The following is a 22,697-nucleotide window of genomic DNA, read 5'->3' as shown; positions in this document are numbered from 1 at the left end:
AGAGGGGGTTGCACCAAGGACCAAGTTGCACCAAGGAGTGGGTTGCACAAGGAGCAGGTGGCACTGAGGAGGGGGTCACCCCAAGGAGCTGTCACTGTGTCCCAGCCATCCCCCTGTTCCCCACCAGCCCCCCGAAGCCCCAGGGCTGGTCAGTCAGTAATGGGGGGGTGGGTTCCCTTTATTCCCTGGGGTGTGTCCCACTGCCCCGGACACCCAGCGGGATCCCCTCCTTACTTTAGGTCAATATATTCGATGGAGCCTGGGGAGAGATTTGGGGCTCTTGCAAGAGAAGTGAGGGTCTGTGAAGCCCCCCACCATCCTGCCTCCTCCATCCCAGCCCAGGTTCTCTCTCCTGCCGGCCAATCCCCCCCCGGAACAGGAGCCGGTCCCGGGTGACACCCCCTGCCCCTCCCCGGCCCTCCCCTCCCGGCCATCGCCTCTCCCCGCCTGGCTGACTCTCCATACAGTTCCCATTTCACTCCTAATCTCCTCTCTTAGTTTTTAATCCCCTCTCTCCTCCCAGGCTGCCTTTCCCTGTCCTCCCTCGCCTCCTCTCCTTCCCTCTCCCCTCGCCTCCCCCCTCCCCGCAAGACAAATTACCCTTAATGATATGCTGAAGGCCATGACACCCATGTTGTCTCTTTGTCATCCTTCGCGGTGCAGCGTGAAAAGATAATACAAACCGCGGCACTTATCTACAATTGAGCGCCAAGACAACCTGCTAATCCCTTAATAACGCGGCGCCGGCCCCACGGCTGCGCTCCCGCCGCTGCATTCCAAATCGCCGCGTTCCAAATCGCTGCATTCCAAACGCGGCTCTCGGGGGCACCCCCCGGTCCCGGTGCCAGCCGGAGGGGTGGAAAAAACCCCAATGTATGGATCCAAAGGATGCGGGGAGGGGGCGGGTTATGGGATCATCGAGGATGGGGGGAAATCCTTAACAAATGGGTGCAAAAGGATGGGGAAATGGGCAGAACACGGGGAAAACTCCCAGTAAATGGACCCAAAGGTTGCAGTGCAGGGAGAATTGAGTGGGAGCACGGGGTGGGTACCAGCTCCAAGGGGAAAGAGGCTGAATCCCTGCAGGCCCCATCCTGACTCTGGTGATGCCCACGGAAAACACATTCCAGATGGCTGATCCCAGTCCAGCTGCGACTCACACAACATCTGAGCACATCTGGGCATCCCAGAGGGGTTTGTCCCCAGTGCCCACCCTCCCAGGATCCCAAGTGTCAAGTGGCAGTACGGGAGTGATTCCATCCCCAAGGGGAAAGGGGTCATAGCCCTGTGGGCCCATCCCGACTCCGCTGGTGCCCACGGGAAACCCGTCCCAGATGGCACAGCCTCGACACATACAGATACTCTGGGCACACTGGGACATCCCATAGGGGTTTACATGCAGGGCCCACCCCCCAAACCCCACTGGAGAATGAGCATTGCTGCACCCAGCAGTGACCACGGGGACAGGGGGGACACCGGGGACACCGGGGACAGTGGGGACACCGGGATGCCCCGTGTCCAGCACCTCCCTGCCCTGACCTCCTGTGTCAGACAGGAATTGCCACTTCATTTCCGGCTCCCTCTCCCCTCCCCTCCCCTGCCGTGATTTACCTCTCCCCAGAGGAGCCCAAAAGCTGTAAACACACTTTTATTTGTCAGTCGTGTCCCCGCGGCCGCGCGGCTGTTGGGAAGGTAATAAATGATTCCGGTCCTCTTGGCTTGATGATGTCGGGATTAGGAGCCCTACATATTTTATGGAAACCTCTACATGATCTTCCTTGATAAATCATTTAAATAGGAGTGTCTTTTCTTGGTGTGGGATATAAAATATTTACCAGAGTGGGTGAAGGCTGTTCATCCGTGTTTACCCTCCCGCTTCCCAGCCCGGCCACAGTGACAAACAGCTCAGCCCTCCTCTGGCAGCTCAATGGCACCTCTGCCTGCGGGACAGGCTCCTCGGGGTTGGAAGCTTGGAATTTTGGGCATTTCTGTGTTCTGTGGTTTTGTGTTTTGTTGCAAAAAGAAGTGATTTTGGTACAGCCTCGGAGCACCCTCCCCGTAGCACCCACCAGCCCCGTGCCAGGGGGTGTTTTCCACGGCATGACCAGCTCCAGCTGGCAAAACCAGGGTCTGCCCAAGTGATAGGAGCTCATTCCAAGGGGGATTTCGGGGACCAACACATGCCCCCAGCTGCATTTTGTTGCCAAAAGAAGTGATTTTGGTTCAGGACCCCGGAGCACCCTCCCTGTGGCACCCACCAGCTCCATGCTGGGGCGTTTCCCACCAGCTCCCACCTGCAGAACCGGGGTCCCCCGGCAGCTCCCGCATCCCCAGGGCCAGACCCCCCACCCCTGCTCCCCCCATCCCCACCTCCAGCCCCGACAGCCCCGGCAGCATCCCGCTCCCCTCTCCATTAGCATTCATGGCAATTCTTTTCATTTGTTACCTGGCAGGGGAATGAAAACACGTTGTTCCCCACAGCGGGGGGTTTCCTACGGCGAGCCCCAACTTTTCAATCATTCATCCCTTGGCAGCGCCGGGGCGGAGTGTGGCCCCCCCGGCCCCCGGGCAGGAGCCGGCGCTATTAAAAGGCTCACCCAGGGGCATGTATTTTCCATAAGACGCCGTGTACATGCTGTGCAACATTCAGGAGGATCATGCTGGAGCAATTGGTCCGGATATAATGCTGGTTACCTTGCAAGAGAGGAGCTCCGAGGGGAATGGATGCTCACTCCGTGCCCGGGGGGGAAATCGCTCCCCGGCCTCGGGGCTGGGATGTGGATGCTCAGCGGTGGATTTGCCTCTCCCACCACCCAAACTGGGCCTGGGAGGGGGGCACAGGCACAGGGAAGATGCCTTGGGCACAGGTTAGGTGCAGTGACCTCCCAAGGTGCTCTCACCCATCTCATCGACGGGATATTGGGAAGAAATCCTTCCCTGTGAGGGTGGGGAGGCCCTGGAATGGATTTCCCAGAGAAGCTGTGGCTGCCCCACCCCTGGGAGCGCCCAAGGACAGGTTGCAGCAACCTGGTCTAGTGGAAGGTGTCCCTGCCCATGGCAGGGGGTGGAATGAGATGGGTTTTAAGGTCCTTTCCAACCCAAACCATCCTGGGATTTGATGATTCGATGATTCCCACGGATCCTCCTCATCCAGGGGCTGCAGCAGCCCCCTCCCACCACCCCATCACCCTCCCTCCATTGCCCACGTCCCTCCTCTCCCCAGGGCGGGGGAATTAACAGCTGAACAAAACTGAATGTCCAGTGGCCTGGAAAGTTCCATTTCCTGCGTGCGGGGCCTGCGAAGGCGCAGGAGGAGCTGTGACAGTCACACCCTGGCTGGGCCACTCGCACAGACCGATGGCCACACAGGGCTGGGGGGCCACCCCCACCTCCCCCAGCCCCCTCCGGGCCAGGGCGGGGCGGAGGGTCCGGCTGGGAGCCGGGGACCCTCCCGGTACCTCCGCTCCCTGCTCCCCTCCCCGGCTGTTCCCGTAAATCATCCCCTGCTCTGGGATCCTCCCGGTGCTCACAGCGTGTCTGACACTGCAGCGCTCCCGGCGAACCACTTGTGCCTCTCAGGAGATAAGGCTGGAGAGGGCTGGGGGGCAGGGAGGGCACAGCCCGGGAGCGGACACAGGGACAGGAGGGATCCCTGCCAGCCGGAGCCGGGGCAGGAGCCCACGCCGGGAGCTGCCAGAGGGACGTGCCGGAGCCTGGGAGGTGCCGGTGAGCCCGCGGGGAGCACAGGGGGCTGTGGGGTGTCGTGGTGCCCTGGGTGGGATGAGATGGGACGGGGGGACACAGGAACGAGCCCTCAGTGGCCACTGTGCCAACCTTGGTGGCCACTGTGCCAGCTCCGTGTGGAAGCCTGAGCTCTGCAGCACCCACCATGTGCCACGGGAAGGCACGATGCCATGGGGGACACAGGGTGGGGAGGGGGCATCCCAGCCGCAGGGAATTCATTGAAATGGAGCAAACTGAAGCTGGATACTGAGACAGGGATCATTTTTAGCCCGGGATGTTCCCAGCTCTCTGCTCTGCCTTGAGCAGCCCCGGGAAGAGCTCAGCCTTGTGGTGAACATTTCTCTTGGCACGTGGTGGCCACGGTTGCCCCAGCACTGCCAGAGGAGCCGTGGTGGCACGCCTGCCTGGGCAGGCCCTGGGGTGGTGCCTTTGAGGCACAAATCGTGGAAATCCCGCTGGAAAGCCCATCAGGGATGGGCCTTTCCTGGCTGAGCATCCCTGCGGAGGAGGACCAGGGGAGGGAGGCAGGGAGGGACCTGAGGGGCTGCCGGGCACATCCTGAGCCTCCCCACGGTGCCAACCCGGGCCACAACCCCGGGACAGGGGGGCTGCACCCCCCACGTGCTCTCTGCAGCCGGGAGGTTGCACCAGCTGGGATATTCCACGGGCCAGCGGAGCACGGAGCACCCGCTGCCTCCAGGGGATTAAATGAAAAAAACTATTAATGTTGAAATGCTGAAACAGAGCGAGGAGCTGCAGGGGCAGAGACCTTGTAAGGGCCACACCGTGACCACCACGGGGGCTCAGGACCCCCCCGGGGGCTCAGGACCCCCCCGGTGCCTTGGCTCTGGAGCGGGTGGGAAGCACCAGTGCAGGATGGCACGTCCCAGCTGGATTCCATGGATTCAGCCCCAACTCTCAGCTGGAATGACCCAGCTCTGCTCGCTCGTATTTCGGTGTTGGTGGGACGGGGGTGCTGCAGTGGGTCCCCCTTCCCCTGGGTACAAAGCTGGGGATCCCAGGGCCTCAGAGACCCCCCCGGCACGGGGCCAGGGGGAGATGCAGGGAGCCTGGATGTGCCCTGGCCTCACCTGCAGCCCTGTGCACCCCCATCCATCCCCGTTTAAATATAATAAAAGTTAAATATATTAAGGACTGAGTGGTGGGTGATACCAGGTGGGTGGTACCGGGTGGGTGATAATGGGTGGGTGATAATGGGTGGGTGATAATGGGTGGGTGATACCGGGTGGGTGATAATGGGTGGGTGATACCAGGTTGGTAATAATGGGTGGGTGATACCAGGTTGGTAATAATGGGTGGGTGATACCAGGTGGGTGATACCGGGTCTGTGATAATGGGTGGGTGATAATGGGGGGGTGATACCAGCCCCGCAGGGATGCAGCACAAGGAGCACCCAGGGCTGGACCAGCTCTCCATCACCACCACTCCTCACATCAAACCTCGATGCCTCTGCATGAGAGACAGGCTCTAAATGATCCCATTCAGGCCCTAAAACCCCACGACTCCATTAATTAATTACTAACGATGATCCGTTTGCTATTTTTACCTCCCTATTTCCAACACCCAGCGTTAAAAAAGTCATGAGTCAGGGCTCAAAAAACCTCCTGAGCGGGTCTAAAAAAAAAAAAAAATCACTTTTTGGTAAATCCCTGCCGGGCCCCTCCCTGGTGCCTCCCTCTGCCAGAGGCACCCACGTCCCTGGCAGTGGGTGGCATCACTCCTGCTCCTGGCACACATATGGCCCTTATTAAAAAGCAAAATTACTCTTTCACCCTCTGGTGGCAAAACTTCAGAGCTCAGATCAGCTGTGGGAGCCTCAATTAATTACCAGCGGGTTGTTCCTACTCCGCTAATTACGCTGGAACGGGCATAAGAACGCCGGGAATGAGCACGGGCCGCTCCAAAAAAGTTTAGTATTTAAGGTAAAAAAAGAACGGGGCGAGGGGGGGCTGGGGGTTGGCAGAGGATGCTTCGTGATGCCACCTCCGAGCAGCCCGTCCTGGCTCTGGTGGCCTCCTGGGATGTCACCTCTGCTGGCTCATTCCTGGGGAAACTGAGGCAGCGGCGGGAGAGCAGCCGGAGCCGCGGGAGCCGCCAGCCCCGAGCGCCCGCCCGCGGGGCAGCATCGCCTCTGATAATTAAGCACTATCAACAATTGCATATTAATTAATTTAATATCCATTATTATTAATTAACAGGGTAATTAAACCCTTCCCGTAATTAACGCGCCACCCAGCAGAGAGGTCTGGCTGCAGAGCCCCGGTGTGCCAGGGGAGAGGGGCTGCACGGGGAGCGGGGACGGAGCCCCCGGGGACGTGGAGCCACACGGGGAGGGAAAGTGATTCCTCAAAGCAAGGGCCTCACACGACATTTATTTGCATTTTATTATAAAAAAATACAGAATCCAAATGGGGGGGGGGCGATAGATCCGGTTACCATCAGCACGACGTCGAGGACGAAAGCGGAATGTCGAAGGACGGAGCGAGGCACGACGGGGACCAGCACGGAGGGACAGCGCCGAGGAGGGGGGGCTGCTCTGGGGGACCCCCCAGCCCTGCCCCTGCCGCCTCCGTCCTTCCACTCTCCCACAGTGGCTGTACACAATATAGATATTTATATATATAATCTATATATATATAAAACACAGACCGAAGGCCAGGCGGGTGCTGTTGGCTCCGTGTCGGAGCCCGGTGGGTCCCCCCCTCACCCCCCCCATAAACACAATGCTTTTGCCACCTTCGGGAACCACGACCTGGTCTGGACACACGGGGACAGGGACAGCAGGGAATGCGATTTTTTTTTATCGTGGGTTTTTCTTTTTTTTGTGGTTTTTTTTTTTTTTTTATCCCTTTGTTTGTCTGTTTGTTTTTTTTTTTTTTTTTGGATGGTCGAGATGAGCTTATTGCGAGATTCCAGCTTCCTAGTCTAAAAAATAAAAATAAAATAAAAATAAGATAAACCCTTCCATAAAATCCATTCTCAACAATACATAAAAAAAACCGCTCACAGTCTAGCGCTGTATGTACAGGGACGGAGCCCTCGGGAAGGGCCAGGATCCACTTGGAATGGGGGCTGCGGCTGGGGCTGAGCCCATCACCGGCATCCCCTGGGACCACCAACCCCCTGGGGAACGGGGGGGCTCTGTGGGACAGGCAGGGGACCCCCCCAGGTGGGACAGCCCCAGATTTAAGGCGAGGAGGGGTCAGACCCCGGGGCTGCGGGGGGACCCCTCCCTGGGGACCTGCCACCCCTGGGGTCAGGGCCAACCTCGGATCAGGGGTTTTGGGGGGGGGGGGTTTGCTTATTAATGCAAAGGAAAAGGGAAAAATCCCCAAGCCCAACCCCGGAATGTCGGGGGGCAAAGGGGGGACCGTGGGGAGCACCACAATGGACGTGGCCCCCCTGGGGGGACTCTTGGACCCCCAAGGCATTGGGGGGACACGGTGCAGAGCGGAGGAGGAAAATCCATGGCACGGCCTCCTCCCGCCCCGGCGAGCTCAGCCCTGCTCCGGCAGGGGCTCCAGCCCCGGCGCCGGACAAACGTCCTCGGAATGATGCCCACGGCTGGGCGAGCCCGGCCCGCCGGCTCCCAGCGCCCGGCGGTGCTCCCCGTGCCAGCCGGCCACTCCCGGTGCTCCCAGTGCCGGCCATTTTCAGTGCCAGCTATTCCCGGTGCTCCCAGTGCCGGCCATTTTCAGTGCCAGCTATTCCCGGTGCTCCCAGTGCCAGCCATTTTCAGTGCCAGCCATCTCCAGTGCTGTCCATCCTCGGTGCTCTCCGTGCCGGCCGTTCCCGGTGCTCCCAGTCCCAGTCATCCCTGGCGTTCTCTGTGCCGGCCATTCCCGGTGCTCCCTGTGCCAGCAGACATCCCCACTGCTCTTCCTGCTGGCCATTCCCGGTGCTCCCAGTGCCAGCAGACATCCCCGCTGCTCTTCCTGCTGGCCATTCCCGGTGCCCTCCATGCTGGCCATTCCCGGTGCCCTCCATGCCACCCATTCCAGTGCTCCCGGTATCAGCCGGCCGTTCCCGGTGCTCTCCCAGCACTGGCCATCCCAGTGCTCCCTGCCGGCCGTTCCCGGTGCTCCCCTCGGCTGGATCCAGTTCCCTCTGCTGTTCACGGAGCTGTCCCGGTGTTCCATGGGGACACTGGTGCCATGGGAGCAAAGGGAATGGGGTGACCCCCCCAGGGGGGCTGTGTCTGTCCACCCTCGTGTCCAGAAGTGTCCGGGGGTGTCCGGACCGGCTCTGTGACATCCTGTGGCCGGGCTGGGAAGGAGTCCGTGCCCACGGAGCCGTTGGCACCATCGCTATGTCCAGCGGGCCCGGCAATCCAGAGGCTCCACCGGGCGGGGGCTGAGCCTGGCCCCGGTCAGGTCAGTCTGGCCTGGGGGGGGCCCGGCCGGGAAAAAACCCAACAACTAAAAATAAAAACCTTTTTTTTTTTCTCTTAAAAAAAAAAAAAAAAAAAAAAAAAGAAAAAACCCAACGGACGAGGACTCTGTATTTGGTCTAGAAATGTAAAAAGCGATGCCCGACCGGGACGGCCGGAGCTTGAGCTGCGGGACAGGGAGGGGAGCCGGGATCCATCCCGCTCCCCGAGGGACGACCGTGCCACCACAGGGACCTCCCGTGGCCGCAGGATCCTCGCCGGCAGCACCAGTGACCTCCCCAGGCACCATCCGGGCGGGTCGGGGTGGGCAGGATCCGTGCCCGGGCTGCTCCTGCCCCGCGGAGCCGCTCCCGTGGGGTCGGGCTACGAGGCCAGGAGCGTCCAGACGACCGGCACCACCGCCAGCGCCGCCGGCGGCACCCTGAGGCTGCAGCACGAGTTGTTGCTGGTGAAAATGGGCTCCGGGGACTCGTAGAGGGAATCGTCTGTGGAAGAGGAGGAAGAGAGGGATGTGTGAGCCGGGGCGTGGCTGAGAGCCAGGCTGGACCCAGGGCAGGGCAGTGGGGATGCCCAGCACGCTGGGACTGGGGTCCCGAGAGGAGCTGGGTACTGATCCTCCCCCAGATCCCAATATCCCCAAAAGTACTGCTGCCACCCCGGGACCTGCCACAGGGACAGCCCCGTGTGGCTCCACAGCCCCGTGTCCCAGGGAAGGGCAGTGTGGGGATGCCACAGGCAGTGTGGGGATGCCACGGGCAGTGTGGGGATGCCGCGCTCCATTGCTCCCCCCATCTGATCCCCTTGTTCCCCCTCATTCTGGAGGGTCCCTGTACTGTGTGGGGTCCCCCCAGACCGGGGTCCCCTGTGCCAGGCATTTGCAATTGGGAATATTTCAGGACCCAGTCGAGGGGTGTCCAGGTGCCCCCTCAGGGGCCCCTCACCACCCCCAGGGCCCAGCCCCTCTCCCCTTCCCTTCCCTTCCCCTCCGCAAGGCGGAAATAAAAAAAAAAATCCCAGTATTATTAAAATACTAAAAAATAATATGGGGAGAGATCTTTTCCCCTCGTTCTGAGCGGAAGTGATGAGTTTTTACAGACGGTTCCGTTATGCTGGGTTTTATTTTAAAGCCACTGAAGAAAGGAGGCGAGAGCCATCGGTTACCCGGTGACATTCCGCTGTCCCCGGGGAGAGCCGCTGCCATTTGCTAATTACACGTTAACAGGAGAAGAAAATTATTAATTTGTTTTTTTAAATGGCTGATTTATGCGAGCCGGAGCAGTGGCCACAGCGCAGAGATTATTATTGCTATGAATTATTTTTTTTTTTTCCCTGTCTGTCCACCACGGGCTGGACAGGTTGGGATGGCTCTGTCGGGGCTGAGGGTCCCTGTCCCCATCCCTGTCCCCATCCCCAGGACCACCACCCGCCCTCACCCCGCAGGGCAGGACCCAGGGGCCCCCCAGGGACCCCCCAAGCTCTGACTTACTCGTTGGCCGAACATAAACCTTCAGCTTCAGGCAGGGCCTGTCCACCATGTTCGGGGGGGATGCGGCTGGAAAGGGGAGGAAAAGTGGAGAGAGACCAGTGGGTTGGGAGGGGCAGAGACAAAGTGAGGGTCAAGCACTGAGAAACAATAATAAACACCGGGAGAAAGGGAGGAATTGCAGTAATTATCGAGGTGAAAGTCCCTCTCAGGGTGAGAAAATGGGATTTTTTAAAATATATATATATTTATAAAGGAATTTAATTTTCTCTGTAGTTTTCTTTTTAATTTTAAAAGCAGATTTTTTTTTTTTTCCCCGAACCTTTCCTTTGCTTTTGCCTTTTGGTGCTGCACCCCACGGGGGGGAAGGAGAAGGCGCCGAGCCAAGTGGCACCACGGGGATCCCACAGCACCCCATCCCACAGCATCCCATCCCACAGCACCCCATCCCACAGCATCCCATCCCACAGCACCCCATCCCACAGTACCCGATCCCAAAGCACCCCATCCCACAGCATCCCATCCCACAGCACCCCATCCCACAGCATCCCGTCCCACAGCACCCCATCCCACAGCATCCCATCCCACAGCACCCCATCCCACAGCACCCCATCCCAGCTCCATCCCCCGGTGCCCAGGGCCACGAGGTGCCCTTGACCCCTGCCCGGGCCAGGAGCGTGTCCCGGTGCCGGCGGGTTAATGGATTCCAATCCATGGGCTCGAGGAGGAGGTAATTTCTTTTCTTTCATGTCTGCTAAATACGGTTCCTCAAAGAGGCATAATTTCTAATGTTCCGCATGACGGGAATTCTAACCGGGTTAGCAATGATCAGCTTCCCATTTACTCCTGTGTAATCTCTCCCTAACGACATTAAAAAATAAAAAAAAAATAAAATAAAATAAGGGGGGGGGGAGAGAGAGAGTTGTGGCCGCAGTTATTGCGCCGGTGACATTTTACGGGGGGAGGCAGAGAGGGGGGAAATGGTAATTTAATATAGATAAAAGGAACAAATTAAGTGGGCTGAAAACAGCTGCTTTAGGAAAAAGAGGGAGAAATGATAAGGCGGAGGAGTGTGGCGGTGGCTCCGGAGGGGCCGGCGGGTCCCTGGCTCCCGGTGCCACCGGGGTCACACTGCCTGGTTTGGGTTTGGGCTTTACCCCAGCGCCTGCTCCCGGCACCACTGCATTATTTCTCCATGGCTCCAGCAAGCTCATGAGGAAGCCGCTCTGGCTCCTCTCCCCCACCTCTGCCCTGGCCCCTGCAGAGAGGGAAATGCCCTCCCAGGGACCCCCGTCCTGCCGCCGGAGCCAGAGTGGGCCGGGCAGTTTGGGGGCCAGGTTTGGGTGAGAAAGGGGAGCCCAGACCCGGGAGAGCACAGGGATACACGGGAGAGCATGGGAATTGCATGTGAGAGCCCGGGGAATACGTGGGAGGGCACGGGAATATAAGTGAGAGCACAAGAGCACACGGGAGAGCGTAGGAAATACATGTGGGAGCACGGGAACATGAGTGAGAGCATGGGGACACATGGGAGCACGGGAATATGAGTGAGAGCGTGGGGACACATGGGAGCACGGGAACATGAGAGCGTGGGGACACATGGGAGCACGGGAATATGAGTGAGAGCGTGGGGACACATGGGAGCACGGGAACATGAGTGAGAGCGTGGGGACAAATGGGAGCACGGGAATATGAGTGAGAGCATGGGGACACGTGGGAGCACGGGAACATGAGTGAGAGCATGGGGACACATGGGAGCACATAGGAATTACATGTGAGAGCGTGGGGACACGTGGGAGCACGGGAACATGAGTGAGAGCATGGGGACACATGGGAGCACATAGGAATTACATGTGAGAGCGTGGGGACACATGGGAGCACGTGAACATGAGTGAGAGCGTGGGGACACATGGGAGCACATAGGAATTACATGTGAGAGCACAGAAAACACGGGGGCTCTGCCACACTCCGGGTCACCAACACAAACCGAGCCCGAGCCTGGGATGTGCCCGGGATGCGCTCCCAGGCCCCCCTCCCTCCCCTGCCCACTCACAGATGTAATAGTACTCGTGGCCGGGTCTGAACTCGAACCCCAGCGAGAAGGGGGTGAAGAGCTGGAACTTCTCGGAGAACTTGAGGGGCCCGTTGGGGGAGTCGGGGCGGTTGCACTCCCAGCGCTTGAAGCCGCGCTGCCGGTGGTCGCAGGACGCGTGGCCCTCGTAGTTCACCATGTACAGGATGTACCTCTCCATGCGCTCAGGCAGCGGCTCCTCGTAGTGCGGGCAGTAGATGTCCAGGTAGTCGTTGATGCTCACCTCCACCGTGTAGTCCCCGCGGTGGAACCTGCAGGGCGACTCGGGTCACTGGGGGCACCCGGACCCTGCAGTGGTTTGGGCTGGGAGGGACCCAAACAGGGACAGGGGACACCTTCCACTTGGCCCAGGCTGCTCCACCCTGGCCTTGGACACTCCCTGGGATGGGGCAGCCACAGCTTCTCTGGGCAACCTGTGCCAGGGCCTCCCCAGTCGGTTTGACCGTGATCCAGGGCCTGATCCCGCCCGTCCCACCCCGACACCCCTATTAACCCCCAGATCAGCCCAGAGTCTCTTTGTTTTACGCCGATAAACCGGCACCACTCGGTAGGAAACGACACAAAAATGATTATTCCCGGTGATCCCGGCGGAGCTCCGGCACCGCTGCAGCCAAGCACCACAATCCCGGTGTCGTTTGCGTTCTTGGCACTGCTCATCCGAGAGATTAAGGGATTAGCAGCCCTGGAGAACTCCGTGGCACATGCCAGCAAGCCCTGCTCCAGCTCCTCGGGGCGACCCCCGTGTCCCCTCTCCCCAGACTGCAGACCCCGGAGCTCCCGGCACCGCACCGGGAAAGCTCGAGGCCAAATCCACAGGCGGCCCCAGGAGCCAATTTGGCAGCTTGGCTTCCCCCCCCTCACTGAGTGAGTTTTCTTTGTTAATTAATTTGAGACTCCACAGCACGGCCCCCCCTCAGCCCCCAACCTTGGCATGACCAGAGATGGGGGTCACCCCACGGCTCCAGGGCTTGGCCAGTGGCCAGAGGGGTCAGCACGGCCCTGGTGGGATGGGGGTGGTGACCACAACCTCCCTGGCCCCCCCAGAGCAGCATCTCGGGGCTCCCTGACAGCCCCTGAGCCTGTGGTAGCTGCAAGGGGGGCTGAGACTGGATGAAACTCATCACAGGGACCCCCCAAATGTGATCCCACATCCCTGGGGCCGGGGGGACGGAGGGTGATCCCAAAGGCACCCCAAAAAGGGAGGGGGGGCAGACGGGAGGTGGTGCAGGGAGGGGGCTCCTGCAGCCCCCCTCCAGCTCATTACCTGCCTCATAAGCTCTCTGATCACACAGGGAACGCGCTAATTAAGGAGCAGGGTTTCTCCCTCTCCTTCCCTCTCCTTTCCTGAGCCAGTTGTGCCAACCCTGCCCCTGGCAAGGTAACATTGGAAAATGTAAAATTAATACAAAGGGCTGGAATTTACTGGGAAACAATTTTCAAACGCGCAGAGAACAATAAAAAATATCGGAAAAAAAAAAAGCCCACAAAAAAACCCTCTTCTTGCTGCCTTTTATTTAAAAAAAATTATTTATTTTAATGATCGTTGCTAAAGCCCAAGCAAAGACGAGGCGGGGGGGCCCACGTATCAGGGGAATAATAATAATAATTATTATATTTTTTGGAAAAACTCACTGTGAGGGCCTTCGCCTGCCTGACAAATTGCTGAATTAAAGCTGATTAAAGCTGATAAATGGCCCAGATGGAGACAGACGTGGGGGGGGCTGCGGGGAGGGGGTCACCCTCTGTTGGGGGGGGCTCTGGGGAGGGGGTCACCCTTCACAGGGGGGCTGCAGGGAGCTGTGGGGACCCCCAGCACGGTGCACCCCACTCTGCAGGGGGTCCTGGGCTCCCCCCAGTCCGATGCCACGGGATGGGGACGATGCTGTGGGAAGAGGGTGATCCCATCACCAGGGATGATGCCAAGGGATGGGGCTGAGCCCACCACTGGATCCGATGTCATCACTGGATCCAGTGCCATGGTCCCCCAGACGGGCAGGGTGGCATCTCCATGCTGGACACACACTGGCCTCCCAAGTTTTTACCTCCTGGATACTCAGCAGGGAGGGGAAAAGCCTTCCCAACAGGCAGCCACAGCCCAAGACCCCCAGCCCCTGCGGGTCAGAGCCAACCAGGAGAGCAAACCCTGTGCCCAAACCCTGGTCCTGGTCCCCTCAACTGCACCTCAGTGCCTCAGTTTCCCCCCTGAGCAGGAGCAGCATCCCCCAAAAATTCCCAAATTCAGGCAGTTGACCCAGCACGGGAACAAAGCAGATTTGTCTCTCTACACCCTGTGAGACCAGCCAGTGTCCCAAGGGTTAAATAATTCAGATTTTTCTTTCCTGAACAGCTTGAAAAGAGATATGATTGCGCCCGCTGGAATACGGGGGGGGGGGGATATTATGGATGGAAAAGAGCTATTTAAGCTGAGGAACGGTGTTGGCACATAAACAAATGGGTATAAACCGGCCATGAATAAATTGAGGCTGGAAATTAGGAGGTTTGTAACCACTGGGGGCTGGACAGGGCTCGTGGGGGCAGCGAGGCGAGGGGGGAATTGGGGCAGGGGGTCCCGGGTATGGGGTCCCCCCCTCTCCAAGGGCACCCGTCCTTGCGGGGCCAGGCACTGAGAGACTTAAAATCTCCCTTCCGCTTTCATCTCCCGAAATCTCCTTCATTCAAATAGTCACAGCGTGATCAGGAGTAATAAGCCTATTACAGAGCAAAATAAAACACAGCAGCTCCCCCCCGCCCCCCCAAACCAGCCCCCCCCGGCCCCGCCGCCCTCTCCCCTGCTATTAAACACAACCTGATGGGAATTCAGCTGCAGAGCAGCCAATGCCACCCCCCGACCCCCCCAGCCCCGCCGGGGACCCCCCCAGGAATGGGCACAAAGCAGCTCCGGGGCCGGGGGTGGCAGGGAAGGGTCGTGGGGTGCAGGAACCCCCCGACTCCTGCCAGGGGCTCTTTCCTCCATTAATCCCGTGGCTCGGCTGGGCCCTGGCAAGTCCGTGGCTGGCAATGGACTTCCCGCCGGGAACGTTTAAGCCGGTTTTCCATCTGTTTCTCCTTCCCCTCGGGCAGCGGGATCGCTGCCGAGCCGAGCGAAGCCGCGTGTCCTCCCGCGGGACGCAAACGGCAGCGCCGGGCGGGAGCCAGACAAGGCTGTCGGGGACAATTTGGGCCACGCCGGCGGGCCCAGGTCCCGGAGGCAGATCCCTATTCCCTGCTCGAGAGGCAAAAGCCACCTGAGTGGGCCGGGAGGGGATGGAGCCGGAGCTGGATCCACCTGGACACCCATCTCCACCCAGCGCATCCCACCACCCCATCCCACCAGGGCCAAGGTTTATTTTAACCACGCTGGCAAACATTTGCCGTGGCAGGGAGCAAGTGCAGCCACCTCAGCAGCATCCCCAGCAGCCAGTGCGTCCCAAACCCCCTCGGGGCTGAGCCCCAGCGCTGGCAGGGGTGAGATGACATTCAGGGCACACCCCATCTCCACCATCCCCAGCGCTGGCAGGGGTGAGATGACACCCAGGGCACACCCCATCTCCACCATCCCCAGCCCCTGGCAGGGGTGAGATGACACCCAGGGCACACCCCATCTCCACCATCCCCAGCCCCTGGCAGGGGTGAGATGACACCCAGGGCACACCCCATCTCCACCATCCCCAGCCCCTGGCAGTCCCTCCCGGTCCCCAGAGGCTCCGGCGCTGTCCCCGGTGCCGCGGCTCACGGAGCGCTGGTAATGCGGTCCGGGGGGACCCGCCGTACACACAGCACCTAAATTATTTAATTTCTCCAAACTACTGCACCTTTATAAATCATTAAAAGCTCCTTTTGATCTGTGTTAATGAGGTTTCCCGAGTGCGGGGCTGGGAAACGCTTCGGCGCCAGGAAAGCGACGCCGCTGATTAAAAAAATAAAGAAGGAGTGAGCGGGAGCGCGGGGGGCGGGAGAGGGGACGGGCACGGGGCAGGGGGCACGGGAGACGGGCACGGGGTGGCTTAGGCATGCTCGTTATGGTTTTCTCTTTCTCTTTCCCTTTCCCTTTCCCTTTCCCTTTCCCTTTCCCTTTCCCTTTCCCTTTCCCTTTTCCTTTTGCCTTCCCTTTCCTTTTCTTCTCTCTTTCTCTTTTTCTCTCTTTTTCTCCTGGGGACAGGATTGGGGAAGTGGAAAGGGATGGGAACAGGGGACAAGGATGGGGACATGGGGACAGGGATGGGAATGGGGATGAGGATGGAGGACTGGGGTGGACACTGCGGGTAAGGGATGCAAATTCCATGCAGAACCAGCGGGTGCCTCCCCAGCGGGAGCAGCACCCCCGGCCCGGCTCAGCCTGGCACTCCCAAGGCAAACACCTTCATTTACGGCTATTTCCCTTTCCCTTCTTTCAAGGTAAATGACAGAAAATCCCAGGACAGCCATCAGCCTCCGAGGTAACCTCGTCCCGCCTCGGCCGCGCTCCCACCGGATTCGGCGGCTCCTGTTACCTGGGGCAACGGCGGGGAAATGACGGCTGGCATCTAAATTGCCATCATTACACTCCAGAGCCAACACTCCCCATTTACACTTTATTGTCATCTTTTGCTTTAGGGAGATGCTGAGATATTACAGGACGGGGCGAGGGAGCGGGATGAGATGGGATGTGCGAGGAGAGAGACACGGAGATAAATGGGGACCCCCGGAGCTGTCATTTGAGCCTGTTTGTGGAGCCGGGGGTGGAGCCGGGGCCCGTTCCCGCGGGCTATGGGGAGGCTCTGGCACACAGAGGAAAACCAAATTTGCTTAAATGCAAGAGCCAGCCTGTCAGGGCCTGGGCACGAGACACCTCAGAGAGGATTCCCACCAAAGTGGTGCCGAAAACGCTGCCCAAGGAGCCCCGGCCTCCTCCCCCCCACTGCACCACTGGCACCCTGTTTCAGTGCTGGTGCCCTATTTTGGGGCCAGCACACCATTTCTGGGCTGGCACCCTATTGCAGGGCTGGTACCCCACTGTGGTGTCACCCCAAGGGTACTCATGGGCCCCCCAAAGCAAAACCTGCTCTTGATCCTCCAAACACCAAGTCAGTTCTTCCCCCCCAACCCGCTTTTTGCCAAGTTGCACAAAGAAAAATGCAAAGCCAAACTTGGGGTGTCACCAACCCCCCCCCAGCTCTGCTTGGGGACCACAGTGAGATGAGGCCAGGGGGGCAGAGCGAGGGGGAGCTGCTGGGAACAGCAGAGGGAGGAACGGGGCCTTTCAAGTGTGTGCAGCGAAAAAAGGAAAGAAAGAAAAAAGCAAAGAGTTCAAAAACTGAGCAGCTTTTCAGGGAAGAGCCCGGGTGGCTCTGCCCCTGGTCCCACTGTGCCGTGAGTGGGATTGGGATCACGGAGATCCCACCCAGTGTCTCCCTGAGAGGGACCCTGGAGCTTGTAACTGTGCACACGCCTGGGATAAACCCAACCAGAGCTGTGAACACAAGAGCTGGGAGCTGGCTGACCCCCTGGATGAGCTGGGAGCTGGCTGACCCCCTGGATGAGCTGGGAGCTGGCTGACCCCCTGGATGAGCTGGGAGCTGGCTGACCCCCTGGATGAGCCTGGAGCTGGCTGACCCTCTGGATGAGCCTGGAGCTGGCTGACCCCAAGGATGAGCCTGGAGCTGGTTGACCCCCTGGATGAGCCTGGAGCTGGCTGACCCCCTGGATGAGCTGGGAGCTGGCTGACCCCCTGGATGAGCTGGGAGCTGGCTGACCCCCTGGATGAGCCTGGAGCTGGTTGACCCCCTGGATGAGCCTGGAGCTGGTTGACCCCCTGGATGAGCCTGGAGCTGGCTGACCCCCTGGATGAGCTGGGAGCCAGCTGCTCCACGACGACCCAGCACAGCATGGACAAGCCAGATGGATGGATCTGCCATGATGCCAGCATGGATCAGACAGGTTTTTCCCTCAGATTCATGACATCACTCTCTTGTCCAGAAATAAACAGAGATGTCAATAGGAAATCGTATTTTTGGCACACAAATACTCCAGTTTCCATGTGCCAGAGCCTATCCCGGGAGGACAAACCCACTCTCCAGGCAGGTGAAGCCCCTTTTTGGGGTGCTCTACCCTCTCCCACCAACCAAAGCTCCCTGGAACTGCTCCAGCTGCTGCAATTCCCACCACTCACCCCTCATTAGCATGGATGCTCGTTAGCCCAGCGCTGAGACTAATCAATACTGCCATTAACCGAGTCCCTGGAATTAATGCGCTTGAACCTGGCAGGCCGGAGGATATTGGTCATTTTTCCACTTAACCTGGCAGGAGGAGTTTTTCCCTTTGCTGGTGGCAGTGGATCGTGGAGGCAAACTGGGACAGTTCATCCCAGCAGCTTCTGGCTCCACCACCAGCTGTTGGTCATCCCAAGGTTGCTGGATGCTCTGGAACCTCTGGGAGCACCACCAGCCCAAGGGAAGGGCAGCCCCTGCCCCACGCCGTGGGGCTGGAGAGGGCTCTGGGGCAGCTCTGGGGCCTCCATCCCAGCGTGGGGACCCCCACGATGTGACCCTCTGGTGCCACCCCATCCCTGCAGCTGCTCCATCCCTTCTGCTGCAGGTCCCCAGCCCCGGTGCCCTCCCGGCCCCGGGCGGGCACAGCCGAGTTGTTCTCCCGGGCACCCCGGAGCCACCCTCCCCTGCTGCTCCCGCCGCCTCGCAGTGCCTCTGGCTAAACAGAGATCAGAAATGTTAGATCTTTCTTAACATCTCCTGCCAGCACTGTCAGTGGCCCTCTCCAGAGTACCAGGGCCCTCTGTTATGTAAACACAGCACATTCTCTGTCAAAGATTAAAAAAAAAAAAGCCTCATTTGCACATAAAAGCAGCCTCTGCACTAGTTCCGGGCACTGTGGCATGTAAGGAAGACTGTAGGTTAAATTCAATAATAAAGTGGGGCGGGCAGAGGTCCCACTCCGGCTCCTTCTCCCAGCCCAGCCCCGGACGCTGCGGCCACCAAGCGGGGCCGGCCACGAGCCCCCGGGATGGGGACTGGGGAGGCACCGCGAGCCCCGGCGTGGGGTGTGGGTGAATGACCCCAGCCCCCCACTGCCCCCTGCTCAGACACCCTGGACCCCCACCCCGGTGTTCCTCTGTGCCCCCCTCGTGCCCTCGGCACGCCCAGACACTGCCATTCCCACCTGTCCCCCTGGCAGCCCATCCAGAGCAGGGCACGCTGCCCCACAGCCCTCCCCAGGTGCTTTTGGGAGCCCCGTGAGTGCCGAGGGAGCCGGCACCGCCCTCACACCCTGGCACGGCTCTGCCGGCGGCACCGCCGGAGCAGCTCCGGGGCACCGAGGCACCAGGAGCCCCCTGGATCACGGATGTGACACCCCTTGCTGCCAGCCCTGGGTGACGTGATGCCCACAGGATGGCACCGAGGGGTCTCCAGCCCCGACTGCCCCTCGCCCTCCCTTGGGAGCGCCGGCGCCCGGGCGGCTCCGGGGATGGCGGCAGCCAGCCGGGATACACGGCCGGATCCACGGAAATCCAATCACAGCACAAATTCACTGCGAGAGAGCGGGGCTGGAAAGTGTAACAGTAATTGTGTTACTGCCGGCAGGGCCTCCTGCTCCCAGGGAGCCACGGGGGCACGGCGGGGTGGGCACAGTAGGTGGGGACGGTAAGGTGGGCACGGCAGGACGGGCACAGAGGGATGGACACGACAGGATGGGAACGATGGGATGGGCATGGCAATGGTGGCACAGGGGGCTCGCTGGACACCCAAATCCCCCAGACCCAGAGGGGAGAGGAATGAGGGTCCAGGAGGGAGAAGGGCCAGGGGAGGGCACGTGGAGCCAGATGGATGCGGAAGGGGCAGAGCCGGGTGGCACGAGGGGGCACGGTGGTGGCTGACAGTGAAGGTGACGGGGGCACCGGGGTCTGGAGGGAGGCGAGAGAGGAGAGGCCACCCTTGCTCCCGAATCCCAAATTGTTCCCATCCCAGCCTGGCACACACGTCCCCGTGCACACCGAGCTCTCTGCGCACCAGCCCCGCTCTCGCCCCCGCCGCCGGGCCCGGCACATCTCTCGCAGCCGGACCCCGGGCACGTGCCAGCCCGTGCACGGGCCCACGCGTGCTCATCCGTGCTCCGGCGGCTCACGCTGAGCGCCCTAATTACCGCGTCTGGCCAGGCGGGCGGGCGCTGATAACGGGCACGGGACGGAGCCGCTGGGGGTTATCAGGCGGTGACAGCCGGGCCCCCCCGCCGCCCACGCCGGCTCCGCGCCACAGCCCGCGGGGACGGCAGGATCAAGGCGCCCTTTGGGGGTCTCCGGCGGGGGACGGGGTAAACAGCCCCCCGGGAGTGACCTCGTTAGCACGGCTGAGCCCCGACGCTCGTTGTGGCCGATCCTGGCACGCTGCGGGCACGGCCCCAGGCCGGAGGGTCCCCGGCGGCACCGCCGGCGGCACTGCGGCAGTGCCAGCCTCTTGTCCCATCTGCCGCCACCTCCCTGCCATCCTGGGGGCAAGGGACAGCCTGTCCTCGGGTGCCCACCCTTCTGGTCCCAGGCTAGAGGGAGATTTTGGGTGTCCTGGGTGCTGTGAGGGGATGGTCGAGAGGACGGGTGGCAGCAGAAAAGGGCACCGGGGGGATCAGTGTCACCCTTCGGTCTCTGAGACAAACCAGCTGCTGCCCCAGAGCTCCACAGAGCCATTTCCATTGGTGTCACCCCAGAGCCACAGCTGGGATGTGGCACAGTCCTGCTGTGACACCGGGGTGGCATCCACTGCCTCCGTTTCCCTGTCCCAGGGCTGGTGCTTCCTGCACAGCACAGGTCCAGCAGCAGGAGAGACAAACGAGGAGCACCTTCCCCGCCCTGGCTGGTTCAAGGCACACCAGTTCACACACATAAACACATACTGGTGCGTTATTTCGGGCACTGGTCACCATTTCCCAATGGTGGCCGGACTGTGGGCGGTGGTGGGACGGGGGGTGGCGGGTGCACCGGTGACTCTTTAACCTTGGAACACTTGGATTCGCGGGGAATTTGGGGCGAGCGGCGGGAGCCATGGCAGTAATTTGATCGTCGGGAGCCGGGCGAGCGCCGGCCCAGCAATCACCGGGAAAACGCCGACGCGGTGGAAATCGGTGGAAACCGGTGGAAATCGGTGGAAATGGGTCGGCGCTGCCCAGCGGGACGGCACGGACGGCACGGACAGCATGGACAGCATGGACAGCACGGACAGCATGGACAGCACGGACAGCACGGACAGCATGGACAGCACGGACAGCACGGCGGGGCCGGGCGGGCACGGGGACACGGCTCGGAAGGACGGACACAGCGGGCACAGGGCAGGACCTGCCTGTCACCCCACCAGCCCTGCCCCAGCCCGGTGACACCCCAGTGCTCGGGGGGACAGCGGGCAGGCCCCTGGCCCCTGATCCCGCAGTGACCCCCGGCCAAAGGACACTGGGGTCTGTCCCCCGTCCCGGCACCGCCGGGCTGCAGAGCCGTAATTTATCACAAATTTATCACACCCGCCCCTGACAGCTCCCTTTGACGGGGTCTCTGGGGGGGCCGAGCGATGCCTTTTGTCTGCCCAACAATTAATTATTTCCTGGCTAATGATGAACTCTGACTTGCCAAGCAGGGAACAGCTGCGTGGGGGAACAACCGGCCCCTCCCTCACCCTGTCATGTCCCCCCACACACCTTCCCCCTGGCAGGGTGGGACACTGGGGTATCCACAGGTGAGTCTGGGCTGTGGGGTCCTCCTACATCCCACTATCCTTCCCATGGACATGCTGCCCCCCAAAATGGCATCCTGAAAACAGAGGGCCCTGTAACAAGGCGGGTGCTGGGGTGGCAGGATGGGTCCTGCTCATGGCAGGTGGGTGCTGTGCTGAGGCAGCAGGTGCTGGGAGCACTCTGAGTGCCAGTAGCCCTGGAGCACTCCAGGAGCAGATAACTGGCTGATGGAGCTGAGCTAATGGAGAAAATCCATTTAGGATCACTCGATACTCTCCCCCGAGCTTTCATTACACCTTGGGGCTCCGCAGGGCACCGGGCCCTGAGCCGGCCCCTGCCAGCCCAGACCCCACCGCTGCAGCTGCCTGTCTCAGCAGAGACACTGGCAGGAGGTGGGGAGAGATGTGCATGGGGGGGATGCAGGGAGGGATTTGCACGGGGAAGGACACGGGAAGAGACGGAGGGAGGGATGTGCAGAGGGAGGGATGCGGGAAGGGATGCAGGGAGGGATGAGGAAAGGGATGCAGGGATGGTTGTGCATGTGGAGGGAAGTGGGAAGGAGGGATGTGCACAAAGGCTCCAGCCCTGAGCTCGTGGCCGCGGGTGACAAGAGCAACACCAGCATTTCCTGAGAGGGACAGGGACAAACCGGGGGTGCGACGGGGCCCCTGCCCTGGAGCAGCTCCCAGGGAGCCCGGCCTGGCTCGGTGCCACGGCACGGGAAGGCACAGGGACCCCCGGGGCTGCGGGCACTCGGGCCACCTCCCGCGACGGGAAAGGCTACGGAGCCATGGAAAGAAGTAAAATAATTACCGGGCGCCGGCGGCTCGGGCTCCCGCCCGGCGCGTTCTGTTTAAGGCTAGTTAATAGCCAGTGTTCTCTGGTTAGGCCTGAATGACATTTCCAGAGTTATAATAACTGAGCTATTACTCGCCGTATTGATGCATTCCCCCCGCCGGCAGCGGCTCATCCCGCGCCGAGCCGCCCGGCCGCCGAAAGCTCCTTTAGTCAATAGCACTTCTATTTTTCATTACTCCCTGGAAATGTGGCTCTTGGAAGCTCATCCGTCATTCAATTACGCCCTGGTTCAGTCCTATCATACACGTGTCATAAAGTTCCTCAGATCTGAACTGCTGTTAATTTTCTGCGCCATCCCAAGGGGATGCCCGGGACGTGCCTGGAAAGCAACCAGGCAGCCGAGGGCATGCCGGGTACGGGCGCTCCGGGGAGCGGGGGCTGCGGCAGTGCCGGGGTGCCCGGGC

General features: G+C 60.5%; 2 protein-coding genes across 2 annotated transcripts in view; both read right to left on the bottom strand.

Annotated features, from left to right (window-relative positions):
- The window catches only part of NDUFS7 (NADH:ubiquinone oxidoreductase core subunit S7), a 102,142-nt gene that overhangs the window by 34,880 nt on the left and 44,565 nt on the right, over window positions 1–22,697 (bottom strand). The window lies entirely within an intron of this gene.
- EFNA2 (ephrin A2) overlaps window positions 8,226–22,697 on the bottom strand; it is a 36,258-nt gene continuing 21,786 nt past the window's right edge. The window contains exons 2-4 of the mRNA XM_051811004.1: window positions 11,692–11,981; window positions 9,642–9,707; window positions 8,226–8,640 (exon numbers count right to left, since the gene is read on the bottom strand). Of these exons, the coding sequence (XP_051666964.1) occupies window positions 8,519–8,640; window positions 9,642–9,707; window positions 11,692–11,981 (478 nt within the window). The 3' untranslated portion in view covers window positions 8,226–8,518. The remainder of the gene's footprint in view (window positions 8,641–9,641; window positions 9,708–11,691; window positions 11,982–22,697) is intronic.

This window comes from Manacus candei, unplaced genomic scaffold, assembly GCF_025592945.1.
Source record: "Manacus candei isolate 608988 ecotype Guabito, Panama unplaced genomic scaffold, ASM2559294v1 h1tg000080l, whole genome shotgun sequence".
Lineage (NCBI taxonomy): Eukaryota > Metazoa > Chordata > Aves > Passeriformes > Pipridae > Manacus > Manacus candei.
The sequence above is the reverse complement of the archived record's forward strand: the minus strand, read 5'-3'. Positions and strand labels throughout refer to the sequence as shown.